This window comes from Notolepis coatsorum (genome assembly GCF_963971535.1).
Source record: "Notolepis coatsorum genome assembly, chromosome: 1".
In the NCBI taxonomy this organism is placed as follows: domain Eukaryota; kingdom Metazoa; phylum Chordata; class Actinopteri; order Aulopiformes; family Paralepididae; genus Notolepis; species Notolepis coatsorum.
Genome location: NC_140165.1, coordinates 149,718,101 through 149,734,258, shown reverse-complemented (window position 1 = coordinate 149,734,258; position 16,158 = coordinate 149,718,101). Strand labels below are relative to the sequence as shown.

Sequence of the window (16,158 nt, the reverse complement as noted above, 5' to 3'; positions counted from 1 at the left end):
GACCATGAAGAGAACACACACACACACACACACACACAAATGACGTGTGTCGCCAACGATCAACTTTGTCCCTGCTGTTTTGGTAAATACACTTTTCTGTGTCTCCATTAGCCCGGATCCCATCCAACGGGAACAGAAGGATCGGAGATCTCAGTTGGTTCTGGTATTAATAAAGCAGCCCAGGTTGACCTACTGGGAGAAACAGAAGACATGCCATCCACGATACTGCTCTGCCTGCTGTCACTGCTGCCAGGCGCCTCTGCTCTAACGAGATCTCCATTGGAGGAGGTAGGTGGAGAGAAGCAGGGGGACAGAGGCATGCAAGCTCGTGATTCATCTGCTGGGGCCATCTGCAAAGTACATTGAACTCTTCAACTTGAAACTGTTTATCGTCCTGTTGAAATGTAGACCCACAGAGAGACATACCTGGGACTCAGTGTAATATTAAAAACGTAGAATTAAATTCTACTATCAACTGTTTCGATTTGGAATTTGGGCAACAGGTCTAAAGTTAATTAAACAACTCTAATTATTATTATTCTGTCCCCCTCTCAAGCCTTTTCATCACTCCTTCCATGACGCTACCTCAGGTAGGTAACTGCAACAACTGTGTCACGACTCACAACGTGGGACTGTCCTCTTTATTATTATTATTATTATTATTATTATTATTATTATTATTATTATTATTATTATTATTATTATTATTATTATTATTATTATTATTATTATTATTATTATTATTATTATTATTATTATGTATTGGAGTGAGCGTATTATCAAGTATTGTAGTCACATGGAGATTATGTCCATGATCTCCGTCCTGTGTTTTAATTTAATCCACAGTTAACCGGCGGTTCCGTCGGTCATCTCCAATACCCGACGTCACCCATCTGGAACTGCTTGTGGCGGTAGCGCCTGATGTCCAGCAGTTCCACAAACAGGACACCGAAAGATATATCCTCACCAACCTCAACATAGTGAGTTTGCACAAAGTATAATACAGTAAATGCCTGTTGTGTGACTTTGTGGGTTTCTCTATATGTGACATATATAATTTCCCCCAAAGGCCTCAGAGCTGCTGAGGGACAGGACCCTGGGGGCCAACATGAGAGTGCACCTGGTCAGGATGATCATCATGTCAGAGCCAGAGGTCAGTCGCTACCCTACTCTACTCTACAGTCCTCCATGCAACACTGTTGCTTTTAATTAGCAACTGCCATAGAGAATATATGCACCTGCATTCAACCTAGCTCTTCACATGGAGCGCTATGCAGTCAGCCAAAGGTTAAGCCCCTCAGCCAAGCGACATATTTAGACAGACTTTAGACAGAGCTAATCCACTACAACCATCCGTCTCCTTTGACCTCTCCACACAAAGAAACGTGCCCGGGTCACAGCGCTACTGTAAACAACTGTGACTGACTTTGATTTCTCTTCCAGCCAGAGATCCAAATGTCTTCCAACATAACCTCTTCTCTTAGAAGTGTGTGTGACTGGGGCAGAAGGATCAACCCTTCCAATGATACAGACCCATTGCATGCTGATCTTGTGCTATACATTACAAGGTACAATACCCGGTGTAGTACATTTACATTTACATTTAGTCATTTAGCTGAGGCTTTTATCCAAAGCGACTTACAAGTTCTGTACGACAAGTCATCAGGAAGGGCACAACTCTATCAGCTGAGTAACAATGTTCATCAAAGTGTTAAGTGCTACAGTGTAGGTTAGTTTATTAGGACAAGTGCATGACAGTAAGGTTAGTTAGGGTTAGATATTTTTTGTAATTCTTTAAAAAAAATTCAGATAATGGTTGAAGAAGTGCGTCTTTAGTCGACGGCAAAATATTGGATGGGTTTCGGCTGTCCTAACTGGGGTGGGTAGTTCATTCCACCATTGTGGGGCAAGGACTGAGAATAGGCGACTTCTCTTTGATGACCCTCCCGGAGCTTGGATAGGAGTAGGTCTGAGGCAGCCAGAAGATGCAGAGCGTAGGGGTCTTGAGAGTGTGTAGTTATAGACCATTGACCGGAGGTAGGCGGGATCGGTTCCCTTTGCCGCACGGTATGCTAGGTCGAGGGCCTTGAAGCGGATTCGTGCAGCAATGGGGAGCCAGTGCAGGTCCCTAAGAAGTGGGGTGAGATGGGCCGACTTCGGTAGGTTTGAGATCAGGCGGGCCGCTGCGTTCTGAATGAGCTGAAGAGGCTTGGTGGCAGTGGCCGGGAGGCCAGCGAGCAGTGCGTTACAGTAGTCGAGGCGGGAGATGACTGTTGATTGGACGAGGAGTTGGGTGGCTTCTTTTGTCAGGAAGGGGCGGATCCTTCTGACGTTGCTCAGGAGGAATCTGCAGGTTCTGGTTGTCACTGCGATGTGAGCAGAGAAGTTCAACTGGTCGTCGAGGACAACACCAAGGTTCTTGGTGGTCGGGGACGCGGTCACAGCTGCATTCTCGACTGTGATGGAAAGGTCGGTCAGGGGGGAGGATTTGACCGGCAGGTGGAGCAATTCTGTTTTGCTTAGGTTCAGTTTGAGGTGGTTGGTCGTCATCCAGGCGGAGATGTCGGACAGACAGGCCGAGATCCGCTCAGAGACGTGGATATCTGAGGGAGGGAAGGAGAGGAAGAGTTGAGTATCATCGGCATAACAATGATAGGAGAAGCCATGAGACGTGATAATGTTACCCAGTGATTTAGTGTAGAGGGAGAAGAGAAGGGGTCCTAGAACTGAGCCCTGGGGGACACCCGTCCGCAGGGGGCGGGTGGCCAACAGGGTCCCTCTCCATGACACTTGGTAGGAGCGGTCATTGAGGTATGATGTCAGCCATGTCAGCGCAGAGCCAGCCACTCCCATTCCTGTGAGGGCCGCGAGGAGGATCTGATGGTTGACTGTGTCGTAGGCTGCAGATAGATCTAGGAGAATCAGGACAGAGGAGAGGCCTTTCGCTTTTGCTAAGTGAAGTGCCTCTGTGACCGCAATGAGGGACGTTTCTGTGGAGTGGCCAGTCCGGAAGCCAAACTGATTAAGGTCTAGGAGGTCGTTCTGTAAGAGATAAGCAGTAAGTTGGTTGGATACAGCACGTTCAAGTGTTTTAGAAAGGAAGGAGAGAAGAGAGACAGGACGATAGTTGCCTATGACGGTGGGGTTCAGGGTTGGTTTTTTTATGAGCGACGTGACTCTGGCTTGTTTTAGGGAGGTGGGGACCACCCCCGAGTTGAGTGAGGAGTTGATGGTTGCAGTTAGGAATTGGAGGATGTCCGGTGCTATGGTCTGGAGGAGTGGGGAGGGTAGCTGGTCCAGCTGGCATGTAGTCGGACGGTTCGACGTTACCAGTGTCAGGGTCTCGGCTTCTGTAATGGGAGAGAAAGATGACAGAGTGAAGGATGAGGTTCTCGATTCAGCATTTGGAATGGGTGGGGGTTGGGAGAAGGAGCTGCGGATGTTCTCCACTTTTTCCTCAAAGAAGATCACGAAGTCTTCGGCAGAGAAAGATGATGGAGGAGGGGGTGGGGGTGGGGGGTGAGGAGGGAGGACATGGTAGCATGCAGTTTGCGAAGATTCTTGGCAGAGGCCTCGATCCTATGGTGAAAGAAAGAAGCTTTGGCATTAGTAATGGTTTTGGAGAATGTTAACAAGAGGTTGTGATATGTGTCGATGTCAGCAGTGAGGCGTGACTTTCTATACTTCCTCTCAGCCGCTCTCAGGACCTGTCTTTGTTCTCTCACTGGATCTGTCAGCCATAGACTGGGTGGGGAACGGCGGGCAGGTTTATCAACGAGGGGACAGAGCTTGTCGAAGGAGGTTGAGAGGGCTGAGATGAGGGTGGATGTTGCCATCTCTGTGGAGAGAGCAGAGAAGGTGTCACTCAAAGGTAGAGCCGATAGTATGTCAGAGGAGAGGGTGGAGGGGGATAGGGAGGGCAGGTTGCGTCTGAGTGAGACGGTTTGAGTTGGGGTGAAGACCTTTCGGTTAAGCACAGGCCCTTGCAGGAATGGGAGTGGCTGGCTCTGCGCTGACAGGGGGACCCTGATGGAAACAAGACAAACGTCTTTCTCAGGTCTGCATCCCCTTAACAATTGTATGTATTGAGCCGTACTGTATTGTACCCATTCTGCAATCTGTTAAATAAAGTTTTCATTCATTCATTCATTCAAGCATGATAGTTAGTGAGAAGGATATGAAAGAATGGTCAGATACGTGTAGGGGAGTTACCGTGGTGTTAATGATGCTGGAGTTAGTTTTAAGATTTCACTAATAAACTTAAAATGGCTTACCCTAGGTTTCAGTATAAAGCAATGTTTCTCAGTGAGTGTGTCCTGTCCTTCCTTAACAGATCTCAGTACAGAGATCTGTAGTAGCCTATAATAATGTACCAGATGTTTTCAATGAAAATCATACCATAATGTCTTTGTTTATAAACAGGTATGATCTGGTGTTGCCCAATGGGAATAACCTGGTCAGGGGCGTGGCCCAGCTGGGTGGAGCTTGTTCTAGTGGGTGGAGTTGTGTGATCACAGAAGACACAGGCTTTGATCTGGGCATCACTATTGCCCATGAGATTGGCCACAGGTAGACCCCTGCCAAATATTAAGAAGTGTATTATCAATATACAGTAGGTAGTGCAATGCCAGAAAATATCTGCGCCAACAAAGATATACAACTAAACAAGACCACTTTGTGTCTAATTGATTAAAGCCTCTTTCACCAGCTTTGGAATAAACCACGATGGAGTAGGAAACGCCTGCAGCCGAAGTGGTTTCATGATGGCCTCCAATGGGGGCTACAACAGCGTGGATCTGGCCTGGTCTCAGTGTAGTAGACAGCAGCTGCACACATTCTTCAGGTGGGCTCACCTGTTTTGTTATAGATGTTTGGATGGGGAAGTCTGCCATTCATCATACATACAGTGCAAGCTCTGTTCTGTTGAAGGGAAACTTCATCCATAATTACTTCTGAAGTTTTGGGCTATGCTATTAATTTAGCATCTATGATTTAATTTAGCTGTTTATCCATTTCCCATGGATAACATCACACAAATTCAGCCATTCTCAAACTCAATAAACTCCAAGCAACAATGTCTTAAGTTTTGGGACCCATGGAAGACAATGTACAAAATACTGTTATATAGTGTCTGATTTATTTTATTGGTGAAATGCTACTCTAATGATTGTGTCTATCATTTGATTACCCTGATGTGATCTGCACAGGTGCGAGGTATGTACATCTGTTGTGGTTTGGGGGAATACATGTTATGGTATGTAATCTTCTTGCCAGTGGAGGAAAGGCTGACTGTGTAAAAGACCTGCCACCTCTTGGAGGCTCCCTACAAGACTGGAAGCCGGGCCTTTACTACGGAGTGGACGACCAGTGTCGGATAGCTTTTGGTAGCACCGCCAGAGCCTGCTCCTTCACTAACCCTGACCTGGTGAGAGTCATTATGTTACAGCAGCACCATGCTACGCGGTGGCATTTAGATTAAATTTGTACCTCTTAACACGCAACGGCCCGTATACGGGCCCTCTTGAGGAAAATGTTTGCCCGTTGGTGACCTCTAGCGGCTCGGTGTGCATATTTTCTAATACAATATATTAGGTCTGTCAGTTTATCGCGTTAATTAGATTAATTAATTACACAGCAAATGATGGCGTTATGAAAATTAACTCAAAATGTATTACAATTTTTTATTTATTTTTTATAATATTATTTTTGTATCTCCTTCATTCCATAAGAATGTAGAATACACATTTACAGACTTTTTTTTAATATGGTCCATTTGCATGTTCTTGGTATCTGATTCTAGGGACATCTATGAATCTCAGGGAATGTATTCCCAGTGTCAGAAATACTGTGGGCTAGATCCACAAAGAATGGATTGCACGGTGCAAGTTGCACCCTTACTTACAATTCATTATGAATTGAAAATGGGGGACCCTGATGTAAACAAGACGAAAGTCTTTCTCTGGTCTGCATCCCCTTAACAATTGTGTGTATTGATCCATACTGTATTGTACCCATTCTGCAATCTGTTAATAACATTTTCATTCAATCAATCAATCTGCGCGGTGATTGATTGAATGAAACTTTTATTTTGAGTAAATTGTAATGAACCAAATGAGAATATCAATATTTATTTTTTTATCTTTGACTGTGAATAACACCATGCTCAAATTGACCAGACCTGAAAAATCTAAGCAAATTAATAGATGGAAGATGATTAAACAGAAGGTTTTGTAGATACAGTACTGAATTCTGCCATCCGGACACATGCAATTTGAAATATGATTATAGAATATAGAATATCAGGCATAAAATGGTTATGCGATTAAAATGCGATTAATTAGATTAATTAATTACAAATCCTGTAATTAATTCGATAAATTTGTTTAATCGCCTGACAGCACTACAATATAAATCGACAGGCAACAAATAGGGCTTGTTGCCTGTCGATTTCCGTTTCAGGCGACAAAATCCGTTCAGCGGTTCTCGAGTTAATGTTATTTTTTTAATATCCCGAAACTAGTTGTGTTCATAATATAGGGTTGATATGTTTGCTGTCTCAGCCGGCGTGTCGTGTTCTGTCCTGCCACGTTCACCCCGGCGACGACAGCTCCTGTAAACGTCTCCTGGTTCCACTGCTGGACGGGACAGAGTGTGCACCCCATCAGGTACTGACTACAATGAGAGAGACTATATCTACTCTTATAGTTTTGACCCATTACTCCCTATAACTCACCCAATGTTTAACCCTTTCAGGTGTTTTTGGGATGTTTTCTCAAAAGTTCTATTTTTGTAATTCCCTGACATTGTTCATCTGAAAGGGTTAATATTGGTGAACTCCTCCCCTCATAGTGGTGTCTGAAGGGCCGCTGTGTGGCCCCGGACCAGCTGAGCTCCTCTATGGTGGTGCACGGCTCCTGGTCGAGCTGGGCTGGGTTCTCCTCCTGTTCGCGGACATGTGGTGGGGGGGTCAGTTACAGTACACGAGAGTGCAACAACCCAAGGTAATTTTTTTTAATAAAACATGACCTCACCACAACATTACCAAAGTTGAGTGGCGACTGGGTGGCGTAGCGGAGATTGCGCTCGTCACCAATGCAAGAGGCTGCGGTCTCGACTCCCGGAGTCAGCATTGCCTGCGGCTTGGGCCAGTCGCCATACTATCTCAATTGGCAGAGGTAGCGGGTGGAAAGTCGACGTTGTGGACAGCGACTCCTACAGGTCGGTTGGGTGACGCCTGTACAGCAGAGTCAGGAAGTATCGGGGGCAGCGTGAGCCTCCCACGCGTTACTCCTCGCCACTGAGAGACCGCGCTGTCTGGTGAAAAGATGCGACAGGCTGCCTCCTCGTGTACCGGAGGGGACACGTGATGCAAGGCTTCTATCCTCACTACGAGTGACCAGTGGGAGGCATAGTCTAGCAACGTTCAAGACAGGGGAGGGGGAATTGAAGGGGAGAATTGGCGACACAAAATTGGGATGGGAGAAAAATAGAAAAATAAGGAGAAAAAGTGCATCAAAAAACAAAACAAAAAACACATATATCATGCCTCTACTTCCAGACCTGCTTTCGGAGGGAATGATTGTGAGGGCAAGGATACTGAAGCTGAACTTTGTCACCAGCAGGTAACTTCCTCGCTGGTTATGTTTACAATGGGCCTCCATACAGTAGATCAATACTGTTTACTCGCTGGACCATTGTACCACCCTCAGTTCTCACTCTCTGAGTTTCAGTGTTCTGCTACTATATATAGGCACTGTATGAGCATGCTGTACTAATAGGCCCATAACAGTTGGTTAAATGTGCCAAATGTGTCTGAGTAGGCGTGTGAGAACACTCAGCTGGACTTCATGGCACAGCAGTGTTCCCAGACAGACCACCAGCCCCTCTACCTGTCTCCAAACATCGCCACCTTCTATACCTGGATCCCTGCACTAGGCTTTGTCACAGGTGGGCCTATAGAGAGTCACACATACTGTAAATCCATCTATTTCTGTGTATGGGACGACCTCCTCAGTTTATTGGTGTGAAATTGGATTAAAGTCTTGCACTCTTTTGCCTCCGCTACTGTCTCCGTCTTAACCAGGGGACGAGCAGTGCAGATATATGTGCCAGTCAGAGGGAGAAAACTTCATCGTGAGCCGCGGGTCCCAGTTTGTGGACGGGACGCGTTGCAACTTGGACGGTCCAGCTCCCCTCGGCTCTGTGGCTGCTTGTCTGAGAGGCAAATGTGAGGTAAAGATTTGCATCGGATTTGATTTTCAACCACCGGGAGAATCGGATGCAAATGTCAATGTTTGGGGCTACATTTCCTTTTATTTTCTTCTGCTCCTATGTATCCCACCAGCTGTTTGGCTGTGATAGAGCGCTGCACTCTGGGAAGGTGGAGGACGTGTGTGGAATGTGTGGGGGAGACGGCTCATCATGCAGCCTCACCTCCAACTCATACAACGGTGGACAGGCCAGAGGTAGCAGAGGAACAATGAGTCTCCATTGATGTTAAAAAAAGACACACATAACCTTTTTCACGGAGCACCTGTATCCTGGTCCTTATCGCCATGCTTTCTGTCTCTTTAAGAGTACTCCACCTTCCTGTCCCTGCCAGCGAATGCCACACAGGTGCACGTCGTCAACAGGGCGCCTGTCTTCACTCACATGGGTAAGAGCAGGGGGGTCTTGTGACGGCTTTAAGATTATATCATGGGATTAACAGGGAGGACAATAAGCGCTGTGTGCACTGTTCTCCTTCATAGCTGTGCTGCTCGGGGATCAGTATGTCGTGGCAGGGGCGGGAAACATCGCCTTGAACCTGACCTACCCCTCGCCTCTGGATAACGGCCACCTGGTCTACCGCTTGTACCTGACCCCTGACCTCCTGCCACTCAGGGAGGAGCTGCTGATGCCCGGGCCACTGCAGCAGCAGACACACATACAGGTTTAGTAGAGACGAATAGTCACAGTAATAGTTACATCAAAGAAAACAGCTTGTGACAAGAGGAACGGTGCAAGCCCACATATTCCCAGTGCGCAAAATGAACGTGAAAAACAGTGGAAAACCTCTGACGTGCATGAGTGTTTTTGTTTGTTTGTTTCTCTTTGTAGGTCTATCGCAAATATGGAAAAGAATATGGAGAGAAAACGAGCCCAAACATCACCTACCAGTTTTATGTACCCACCACTAATAATGGGTTGACAGAGATCAAACCCAAGGGCAAGTGGGCGGTGTTCCCAACAGCCTGCTCTGTCACTTGTGGCTCAGGTAAGAAACTGTCAATCACCTGGACATGGCTGACTGACATCTGTGTGAGTTCAAAAACATAATCCATCAATGAGAACGTAATGGTGTTTATTGTTTACATTTAAATAGCTTCCTTTTTGTATGTTGGCATCAACTTTAAAAACTAAAGCTAAAGTACCTAAAAGCGAGTACCTGAACCTGAACAAGCAATAAAACCAAAGAAAACAGCAGGCACAATACAGTATACGGGCAGGAACAAATCTCTAAACATCTAAACTGACTGATTAACAACAATAAATAATAAAAACAACAACATATGCAGTAATGCTAAAATATATTCAATTAGTTGTGCACAATTGTTGGATAAAAGCCTTTTAACTGAAAATGAGACCATGAAGGTCATTTAAAAATATCAGTGAATTGTCATGGTATTTCATTATAATCCAGCCTTCCAAACATTTCACTGGCTGAACTGGGTCAGCAACCGCTAGCTACCTGAGGGGCTTGGCTGAGTGAAGCTCTCCTATAAACAGCCCCAAATAACAGCCAAGCCATACAATGGGAAGTAATGCGAAAGTAAAGGTACGCGAAAGGAGATTACTTAAAAAGTGAAAGTAAAAGGTTTTTTTCAACTGATATTTATTGTTCTTGCAGGCATACAGAAGCAGTTGTATATATGTGTAGATGGGGATACCAGTGACCATTTGGAGGAAATGTATTGTGAAGCACCTCCTCCATCCCTACCATCACAGACAACCTGTCAGCTCCCGCCCTGCCCCCCAAGGTTCAGTTCAAAGTCATTGTATCACTAAAATTAAACACAAAGGCTACGTACATCTCATTAGACATGTACCATGCTCATGTATTCCTGCGTTTAACAGGTGGGAGACAGGGGCATTTGGTCCTTGCAGTGCCTCATGTGGTGGAGGAGAGAGGGTGCGACCTGTGAGGTGTGTTCAGAGGCAAGGAGCTGACCTAGTGAAGGTCCCCGTTTCTGAATGTACACCTGATTCGGCCCCAAATGCCGTTGACAAATGTAACCTTCTGCATTGCCCTGCTAGGTAAGCTTGTACAGTCTCCAACATGCAGCGGTTAAATTCTCACTCTGTATTAACTGTATGATCTGTTTGAAACAAATGTGCACGTGTCATGCAATTGCAAATATATCAGACTATTTTTTGCGCTTGAAAAGCTATTTGTTTATATTTGACAGATGGCACGTGTCAGAACCAGGGGAGTGTTCAGCTGTATGCGGACCGGGAGAAGCCGAGCGCATGGTATCATGTGTACGGTCCGAAAGTGGTCAGGAGGTGGAAGTGGACCACAGCTTCTGCTCGGACCAGATCAGACCCTCTGACTTGGTGGCCTGTGTGGTAGACGTGTGTCCTATTGGTTGGGAGGCCAAGGCACAGGTACCATGGAAATGTATCATACATCACGTTGGTCTCTATCAGATCCTGAAACGTGTCACTGCAATTGTCATGTCTTCACCAGGATCAGCCCATCCTAAAGAAATCATCCGATTTGATGCCACGCTCCAAACAACCTACCGTGTATGTTTGGAGTCCCGTCATTAGCCAGTGTTCTAAAACGTGTGGCAATGGTGAGTGAGGGCCATAGACTCACCTTCATTAAGATTCAACACATGTCTGTATCACAAAAGGTCAACCACAGCCGCATGCTTTTTTCAGGAACCCTGCAGGTGTGGTTCTCCTGCGTGGACCACCAGACCAGGCTGGGGGTGCCTGAGTTCCACTGCGATGGCTCCAGCAAACCACAACCTTATTCTGAGACCTGCAACCCATCCCGCTGCCCTCCCACGTGAGCCGTGTCATATTAGAAATACAACTTATTAATAAAGAAAATAAAGAATGATCAACAAAATAATACATATATCTTTCATTTTTTTTGCCAAGCAGGTGGCACTTCAAGCAAGGTGTCTGCAGTGTGACGTGTGGTGGAGGGGTGGCCAACAGGGTGTTGTACTGTTCTCGAGAGGCACAGGAGAGGGAGGAGGTTGTAGAAGATACAGAGTGCAGTGCCTTTCCCAAACCCACAGCAGTGGTCACATGCAACACCAATAGCTGTCCAGCACGGTAAAACACACACAAACACACAAACACATAGCATCTATGGGGCACCGGTCGAGAGAGAGTCCACATATCCGAGGACTTGACATGGACCACACACATAGACAGTGTAGTGAAGAAGGCACGGCAGCGCCTCTACTTCCTTCTTAGGCCTAAGGACATTCAAAGTGAGTCAGAAGATCTTACAGAACTTCTGCTCGTGCACAATAGAGAGCATCCTGACTGCTAACATCACCTCCTGGTTTGGGAATAGGATTGCACACGACTGCAGCAGACTGCAGAGAGTGGCTCGATCAGCCGAACACACAATTTTTAGACACTTTAAACACGTTTTAACACTAAACCATATTCCTATCTATTTATTACTAAAATATTTGCACTACATCCCTACCGCATTTTTGCATTTTAAAAAGTTAGCATTTTGTACTTCAGGTTGTACTTTAGTTTGTACAGTATATTGTATATTTTGTATAGTGTTTGGCCTTTATTCTTTTTACTTTTTTACTGTATGTATCTCAGGGGGCTCATACAGAACCAAGCATTTCACTGTAATGTACATGTACCTTATATGTGACAAATAAAACAAAACTTGAACTTGAACACACACACACACACACACACACACACACACACACACACACACACACACACACACACACACACACACACAGGCTTGACCTCTGACAAGAGAATCAGTCCGTGACCAGAACATCTCCCTGACTTTGCAAACCCATCCAGGTGGAAAGTTGTGAGAACAGCACCCTGTTCATTGTCCTGTAACCTTGGCATAGCACTGAGGACAGTGTCCTGTGTCCAATTCATCCATGGCAAGGAGAGCGTGGTGCCTGAGGACACCTGTCATGCGGCTGTGAAGCCGGCCACCACGGTACCCTGCCTGGTGCAGGTCTGCACCTTTAGATGGGAGGTGAAGGAATGGAGCCAGGTACTGTATGGTTGACAAAATACAGCATGATGGAATGATATGTGACATATTCAGATGATGCTTTGTCTGCATGCTTTATTGTTTGGTATTGAGTCAAGCAATACTGCTAGGCTATTAGTCAGAATGTGTTGTAAATGTAACGTTAATGATGTAGTGATGCATAGCTACCAATACTGATACAGTAGTGGATATCAGGCCAACACATGGATAAAACAGAAATCAGAGAAATAATCAAATCTGGTTTAACATGGTTGAAATGAAATCAAAACAACTTGATTTTCTGCATTTCTGGCACGTACAGATGAAGCATGTTAGATTTCACTAATAGAGAAAATGATATCTCAACCTTTTTAGTCCAGGGACAGTCACCAACAGTCTACGTCTGTTCAGTAACAGCAGCGTGGGATCGGTACTGTGTTAACCTATACTTAAAGGTCGAATCTGTAATGTCATCAAACAGCGATCTCTAGGTAAAATGCGACAACACTGTACTGCGCTTTGTTTCGTTTTTGTTTTGGTCTGATGTTTAGGTTGGAGTTGAGTGGGGATATGAGAGGGGTTGCCACTGCTGGTCACACCTCAGGCTCTACTAAGAGAGGTCAGGAGAAATTCACAGAGTAAAGTTATTAAACTCCAATCCACGCGTCAGACCAAAACAAAAAAGTAAACAAAGCTCAAAAGCTCCACAAAGGCTCTTCTGCCTAGAGGTTGCTGATTGACGGCATTATAGATTATACCTTTAAAGTTTAGGACTCACAATCATGATCAGCAGGAAATAAGTAATATTGGTGCATCTCTATATATAACTATAAACAGAACATGACTTGTGTGAGGAATGCTCTGCTAAAGATAACCACTCTTCCCAGTGTTCAGTGGCCTATGGGTATGGAATCCAGTCCAGAGCAGTGTCCTGCATGGGGCCGTCTCACCCAGAGCCGCTCAGCCCTCTGTTCTGTATGCACATGCCCAAGCCCATCACTATCCAGGGCTGCTACGTTAGCTCTGGAGACCCAGAGACTACCACAGCCTTCAGCCCGACCACCGACAGCCCTGCTCTGCACCCCGGGGTAGAGGAGGAACTTCCCCCGTTGCCAACAGAGTTGACCGCCACCCCGCAGACCACCACGGCTGAGCCCATCCCAACACCTAAAACCAGTTAGGTGGCAGAAACACTCTCACTCTGTACTTTTAACCAGCATCAGTCGGTCACAGTGTGTGTGTGTCCGTGCACATTAATATGAGTCTTCATCATCCCAATGATCATCAATATCTCTGTATATTATCCAAGCCGTTATAAACAGGATGAGGCATTGTGCATGAGCCAACTCAAAGATGGAATACTCCGAAGTATCCACAATAATGTCATATCAATGTGCATGAAAACACCCTCAGTGTGTGTGTGTGAGCCCTTCCTGCAGGTTTAAATCATACCACAGTATATGCTCTTTTACTCACAGGTGTATGTGGTCAGCTACTCCTGGAAGAGTCGGGCACAGTGGACTTAAGAAACATGACTGGCCGCTGCACCCTGTCCATAGGTCAACCCCTAGATAAGGTCATTCATGTCAAGGTGGAATCCAGCGCTCTGAGCTGCAGGAAAAGTGAGTATGATGTACAGTAGCATCCCTTTACAGTATACATCTCAGGAATCAATCATTCCAGGTCTGAATGGACTCTTCCTCTTTCTCCCTCTTGCGTTGCCTTCCTAAGCTGCTTTTAACATGTGTTTTATATTATGTAATGTTCCGTCCTGTGAGTACGATTTTTTTAAGTATCCAGACGACCAATTGAGTTTCCCCTCTTTGAGCAATAGTAAGATTTTCTGAATCCAAATCCATATTTTATTATTGCGCATTTATGACTAACTCAATATGCTTTTTACAAATATAGAGGAGTATGTGGCCTTCTACGACCGCCTGGTGTTTGTGAGGAAGTGTGAGCAGGTGGAAGGCACAGAGCTCACGGCCAGAACAAACGTCCTGCTGGTCCGTCAGAACCTCCTCACCCCGGGTCACGGGGTCCTGCTCACGTACAACACCGAGACGAACCCCAAGAAGAGCCATCGGGGTAGGAGACGGATCAGAACACAGCATGTCGCACCTTATGTGAATACTGTATACTTCATCAGATCATAATATTTTGCATTTATAGATTATATATTAGATTAGATTTAGATTATTGGATTATTAGATTATATATTGCATTTAGCATTTAGTTTTTTCAGACTATATGTAACGGATGGTATCGTGAAGCGCAGTCACAAAGGGCTGGGGTGAGTAGCGGTGCTATGGGTTAAACTCACTCTCAAAAGACACATAGACAATCTCTTCGTACATGGCATCAGAGAAAATAATGTTCAATCTTAAGAAAAAACCACATCTCTTTGATAAATGCTGGGCTGGGTTTAGGCAATACTTAGAACAGATTACATAGTAGGTTGACGATGTAGGCTATTATTGAAGCTCCCTTTTGTCTTTCTGATGGGTATATATTGCAATGAATGATACTGTAAATGTTATTAGTTGCTCTTTGAAGAGAAAATATGTAACGTTAGATATTTATTTGTTTGGTGTAGAAGTATGGGCACCTGTTAGACGGGTGTAACTGGGTTTACAAAATTCTCAAAATGTGTAAAAAAGAAAAAACTGAATTTGTTGAGGTCCTAGTCTGGGGGAGGGGAGGGGGGGTCTGGCCTAGAGGATTTTTTTGTTTTTGTTTATATTGATTTTTTATTTTTATTTCAGGGGGGGGGGGGGGGGGTATTCTGTATCTATTTTTCTGTAACTCGGGGAGGGGGGGCAGTTGGCAGCATTTCCTTTTGTATGGTTGTTGAACTGTTGAACTGATGCTGTAAAACTGAAAAAAAAAAAAAAATACCAATAAACATATTGCTTAAAAAAAAGACACGTTACAAAGCAGTGAGTTCACTTCTTGGTCTAGAGGTCTGAGCTGTTGCACGCGGCGTGGGAGACCCGTGTTCGAAACTCCCTCGGGGTATCGAAGTTTGAGGTGACGTTGTCAAAACCGATTTAGATTATTGGATTCGATTATATATTGTAACTATTATTGTAGGGCAAATATAACTGAGAGGGCATACATACCCTCATCTCGCACCTTGTTGACCATTATTATGTTATGTTAAGCATATCGATTTGTTATATTGTTTACACTGCTTTTTACTACCTGTACCTCCCCTCCCCCCTGCTGCTATGATGCCTGAATTTCCCCAAGGGGATCAATAAAGGAATATCTTATGTCACAACTCACAAGGGATCTTAATGATTGATTTTTGCCTCTCATCTGTCTTTCGTCTATTTCCTCATAGACTGCGACATCCAGCTGTTTGCCCCTAATGGATTCTTGGAGAATCCAACAACATCCAACACAAGTCACACCTGTCGAATCCTCATCAACGCGCCGCCCTCAGTGAAGATCAGAATCCAGGCACTGGACATAGGACTAATGTTCAACAGCACCAACGCCCAGTCAACCTACATCATGGTAGGGGAAAGGCTCTTTCACACAAGCCATTTATCCCATAGAAAAAAATATATTTTGTAAGAAATAGTGATTGTCGTTTGAACTATGTGGTCTGATGTTTCATGTTCATTCCCATTTGGTAGATCCGGGACGTGGATGTCTTAAAGACTACCGTGTTTAAAGGCCAGCAGCTTTTTCTCTGGCAATCATCCGGAAACATGGCAGAGATAGAGTTCCATGGAGACTACCTGCATTCCAGAGGGAGCTTCAGAGCTGAATATTCCTTTGTGCGGCATTGATATAGGAATATAATGCATCTAAAAGAAAGCATTTTGTACAGTACAGTATATGTTTAGGTTTCTCCAGTTTAAATATAGTTGAGATCTTTTCATGTCAAACAACCGATTGTC

General features: G+C 45.0%; 1 protein-coding gene across 1 annotated transcript; it reads left to right on the top strand.

Annotated features, from left to right (window-relative positions):
- Positions 1–210: 210 nt before the first annotated feature.
- On the top strand, positions 211–16,062 carry adamts13 (ADAM metallopeptidase with thrombospondin type 1 motif, 13; the record flags this gene model as incomplete). The annotated part of the gene is made up of 29 exons (XM_084313554.1): positions 211–288; positions 557–590; positions 847–980; positions 1,070–1,153; positions 1,444–1,568; positions 4,423–4,569; positions 4,709–4,843; positions 5,275–5,425; positions 6,561–6,665; positions 6,850–7,001; positions 7,559–7,622; positions 7,821–7,947; positions 8,084–8,232; positions 8,345–8,465; positions 8,576–8,656; positions 8,751–8,932; positions 9,100–9,256; positions 9,890–10,019; positions 10,117–10,296; positions 10,449–10,647; positions 10,730–10,838; positions 10,927–11,056; positions 11,155–11,331; positions 12,064–12,268; positions 13,135–13,423; positions 13,726–13,869; positions 14,159–14,335; positions 15,594–15,769; positions 15,892–16,062. 29 exons carry the CDS (start codon positions 211–213, stop codon positions 16,045–16,047), a joined length of 4,098 nt encoding a protein of 1,365 aa, XP_084169680.1. The 3' UTR covers positions 16,048–16,062.
- Between the last annotated feature and the right edge of the window lie 96 nt (positions 16,063–16,158).